Source organism: Atta cephalotes, assembly GCF_000143395.1.
Source record: "Atta cephalotes unplaced genomic scaffold scaffold00477, whole genome shotgun sequence".
In the NCBI taxonomy this organism is placed as follows: Eukaryota; Metazoa; Arthropoda; class Insecta; order Hymenoptera; family Formicidae; genus Atta; species Atta cephalotes.
Window position 1 is genome coordinate 666 of NW_012130541.1, and position 4,005 is coordinate 4,670.

The 4,005-nt window shown below is 28.4% G+C and overlaps 1 protein-coding gene across 1 annotated transcript; it reads right to left on the reverse strand.

The window, feature by feature from the left end:
- Nucleotides 1–361: 361 nt before the first annotated feature.
- LOC105625250 (sodium channel protein Nach-like) lies at nucleotides 362–3,842 on the reverse strand (the record flags this gene model as incomplete). The annotated part of the gene is made up of 5 exons (XM_012206590.1): nucleotides 362–668; nucleotides 2,161–2,266; nucleotides 2,563–2,714; nucleotides 3,313–3,478; nucleotides 3,636–3,842. Coding segments are annotated over 5 exons (938 nt in total), but the record flags the coding sequence as incomplete, so codon positions are not given.
- Nucleotides 3,843–4,005: the final 163 nt, after the last annotated feature.

A 4,005-nucleotide genomic window follows, 5' to 3' on the forward strand; every position in this document is an offset into this window, starting at 1 on the left:
CTTTTATATTCAAAATAATTAGAGGAATTATATTGTGTAAAAAAATCATACAGTTTCATTTAAAAAAATGGAGATGACCTTGAAGACTCAAAAAATACGATTTTGAGAAAAATTTTTTGCTCATTATAATGTGCCCCTTCGAATTGAACAAAATCTTTTGTGGTATTTTCTCATTAAAAACAATGGAGATATTTTTAATTGATTTTGAATTGATTAAGTTACTGAAAACTACACTCCGTGTAAGTGGATAGATCTTAAATAAAATAAATTATAAACATTTGTAGTTTAAAAAATTTTTTATATGAACAATAGTTTTCGAATTAATTATTTGTTTTTGTATTTATATAATCTGCTTACTTACTGTTTTGTGGAAAGTAATAAGGGATGCAACCGCATTTTGCTCTTATGATACTAACTCGACATTCTGTAAGACAATTGTGATACGAGTATGCCGTGAAAGTTAAATTCCTCTCTTTGACATTTGCATACAGTACTTTGTCAGCTTCTTCGCTAAATATGCATTTTCGCATAGAAATTTTCAAGTTCTTCACTTCGGATTTTGAATACATTTCCGCTGGATTGATCGTTATAAAATGTTGATTGTTTAATTGTACTAATTGAATTTCGGCATTAAAATCTGGATAATCAAATGAATAATGTATCATAACCTGTAACAATGTATAACATATTTAGTTAGTAATTTCTAACGAAAAGAATAAATATTCGGATACATAAAATATAAAAAGTTACATGATGAATTTATTGTTCATTTTTTTTAAGTTATAATGCATTACTAGGATTTTTCCATTAACAAAGGAATACATGTTTTAAACGATTTGGAAGCTCTCGTCAATCGTTGATTTACCCTTACTCAATTTTACTTGCTAAATTCGAAAATTATGTAATTATAAAAATTATTTATTCGGATTAACGGACGCGCCAATGACCTTGACATATATTATTATATATATATAATATATATATAAGGTCACTCTGAGTGACTTTCAAAAAGTTTTAAGTGCTTAAGTTATTAACAAATAAAGTTAAAAAATGTCTTAATTCTGCTATAAACTGACAGGCATATGACTTTCCATGCAAAGGGAGTTTCACTCCACGTCTTTCTGTTACAGGATGTACGACTTTATAAGCAAAACGACTTCAACCTTCCCCTTGTTATGGGACGTACGATTTTCTATGTGAAACGAGATCCACCTCCTCTCCTGTTTTAGAAGGAAATCGGTCATCTTTTCGTTAAGAGGAGAAGTGTGATGGAGTTCATTTTACGAAAGTTGTGTGCCCCTTGGCAGAGGGGAGAGATTGGACCTCTTTTTACATGGAAAATTGAATACCTGTAAATAGGAAGGATATAGGGAAGTTTTTAATATTGTAAGTTTTTAATATTGTATGATAGAAATAAAATATTTTATTTGTTAATAATTTTTAAACAAATGTGACTGCCACCTAAAACCTTTTTTTGAAGGTCACTCAGTATCACGATCTTGACAACATATTAGAGTCAAGGTTATTGGCGCGGTATCTATTATAATTCGAATAATTACCTTTTTTTTATTATAGAATATAATTATAGACCATAATCTTTTTATTACATAAAAAATTTGTTTTATGTAAAAGAATTTTTGTTTTACATATAAAAAAATATCTTTTTTCATTTAAAAAAAAATTGCGTTGGAAAACTGTAAATAATTTTTTAAATTCTAATAGAAAGAAACAATCAAAAAACGTTTTTAAATCAATGAAATCGAGTCGATGTCAATTATTATTTCTTAATGTATCATCATGTATGCGCGCAAAGTAGCGATAACTTTATCTCTAGAGCTGAAATGTAAAAAATAAAAACTTTGCATATGTATATGTACATAAAAATTGTCACTTTCCACATTTCTCTAAAAAAAAAGTTACGTGTTACATGATCACTACCTAGGCTAGTCTGTCTGCGCCATGTCGGTCCACGGTGATCAGTCACTAGTATCACTAAATGAAAAACATGACGTTGTTGACGTGGCGCTTGCAAGTTGCAAGTTTGGTTGTTAGCTTTTGATATGGCAGCATGGCATTTACGCAAAGACCCATATTAGCTCCTTATTTAAATTTTTATCAAGGAGGGAAAAAATAAGAATTGAGTAATTAAAAATTGATTACCTTTACTCCATACGCTCCAATAATTGTAGCGTAATAATCATTTGGTTCGGAATTTACTACTACAGTCATACCAGTCTCAAATCCGCAGGCGGCAGCTCTTCTCACACTTTAACGTTAAGAATTTATATTAATTAGAAAATATAATGTAATATGATTTGTAGAATGCAGAGTCGGATTTTGGTATTCATAAGCTTTTAATGCTTTTTATTCCGATATAAGAAAAATAAAATCTTTTTTGTTTTTATCACAAATTAAATGATAAAATAATTTTTATCTCATAATTTCTTTTCCTTTGTTGTATAAAACATTTTTTTGTTCTATTTCCTAATTTTTGTATAAACTGAAAAATCTTTTATAAAGCTTAAAAATTCTTTTTCCGCTCTGCAAAAATAGTGTTCATACTTCTTGAATGTCGTTGTATCTGGAAAAGTATAATAATTGAAACTGCAACATAAGCCATCTACTGATAAACTTTGCTTGAAATATTTATCACATTGATCAATTGTACCTTTCCATTTACACATTGTCAATAAAGTACTGCAGTTTTGTGTTATCTGAAAGAACGTTGCAATTAGGTTTTCCGAAATTGTAATGCTAAAATGCGAAACAGTTGAAATGCATGAATACAATATTTGTTATATTTGACAATACAACATAATTATTTATGCAACATTAAAACAATTTTTTTCATGTTTCATAGGTGATTCATGTAGGCTTCTTTTCGTAGATTTATGGATTTATAATAAGAAATGCTTCAGCGTATCAGATTTATAAAAAAATCATGTTAAAAAATAAAAAACGCATTATTCTGTTATTTCTGTTATTTTTGCCTACGGACAGTATTTAATACAACATGCAGCTTTCGACGCGATAATCTTTATCCTTTTTTTTCGCTAAAATTGGTTTAAATGTCAGAGCCGAAACATAAAAGCAAAATGTTATAAGGTTTTATATAATTGATATATTGACAACGAGTAAATATCTTATTAAAAAGATATTAATTTGCGTACTTCTTACAGCGCTTATTATTTCGATAGTCTCCTTTTATTTTAATTTGTTGAAGTATCGAAAATTCTTTTTTATTGTATTATTTATTTGAGAATTTTGTCGACATACTATATCCGCATAATAATTGTTTTTGTACATACATACCAAGTCCATTACTTTAAAAATGGTCAAATGGTTATCATCTATAATGTCTTGTAGACGAGTAAGATTTCTTTGAATGTCATTTCCGAATATTCCTGGTCTTAATAATTCATTCATTAGCCGCATTTCTTGAATTAAATATTCTTTCGAGACATTGGTTGATGTTTTTCTATGAAATGTAATGCGAATAAACATGATAAAGAGGTAAAATAATTGTAGTATGTAGAATTATGCAATATGAATATAAAGAAAAATTAATTATTTGCGAAATTAATTATATTGAATATTATTTATATGTACAAAATCATAAAAGGCTAAATACTTACAAATTTTCAACGAATTTTTTTGTCAAATTATAAGATATGCGATTAATATCGCACACAGTTATTGCTGGAAATGGATAATTCCAGATTCCATGATGCGTTGATTCAATGACTGTCAAAGTTGGATGGGTAGCATAATAATTCCAAGCCATTCTTATTAAAACAATGGCGCAACTTAATGACACGAATACCGCTATTGCCCAAATAATTCTATAATAAATAATTGTTAATATACATATAATATATATGTATAATAATTGTTAGAAGTGTAACAAACGACAATACACACACACACACACACACACACACACACACACACACACACACACACACACACACACACACACACACACACACACACACACACACACAC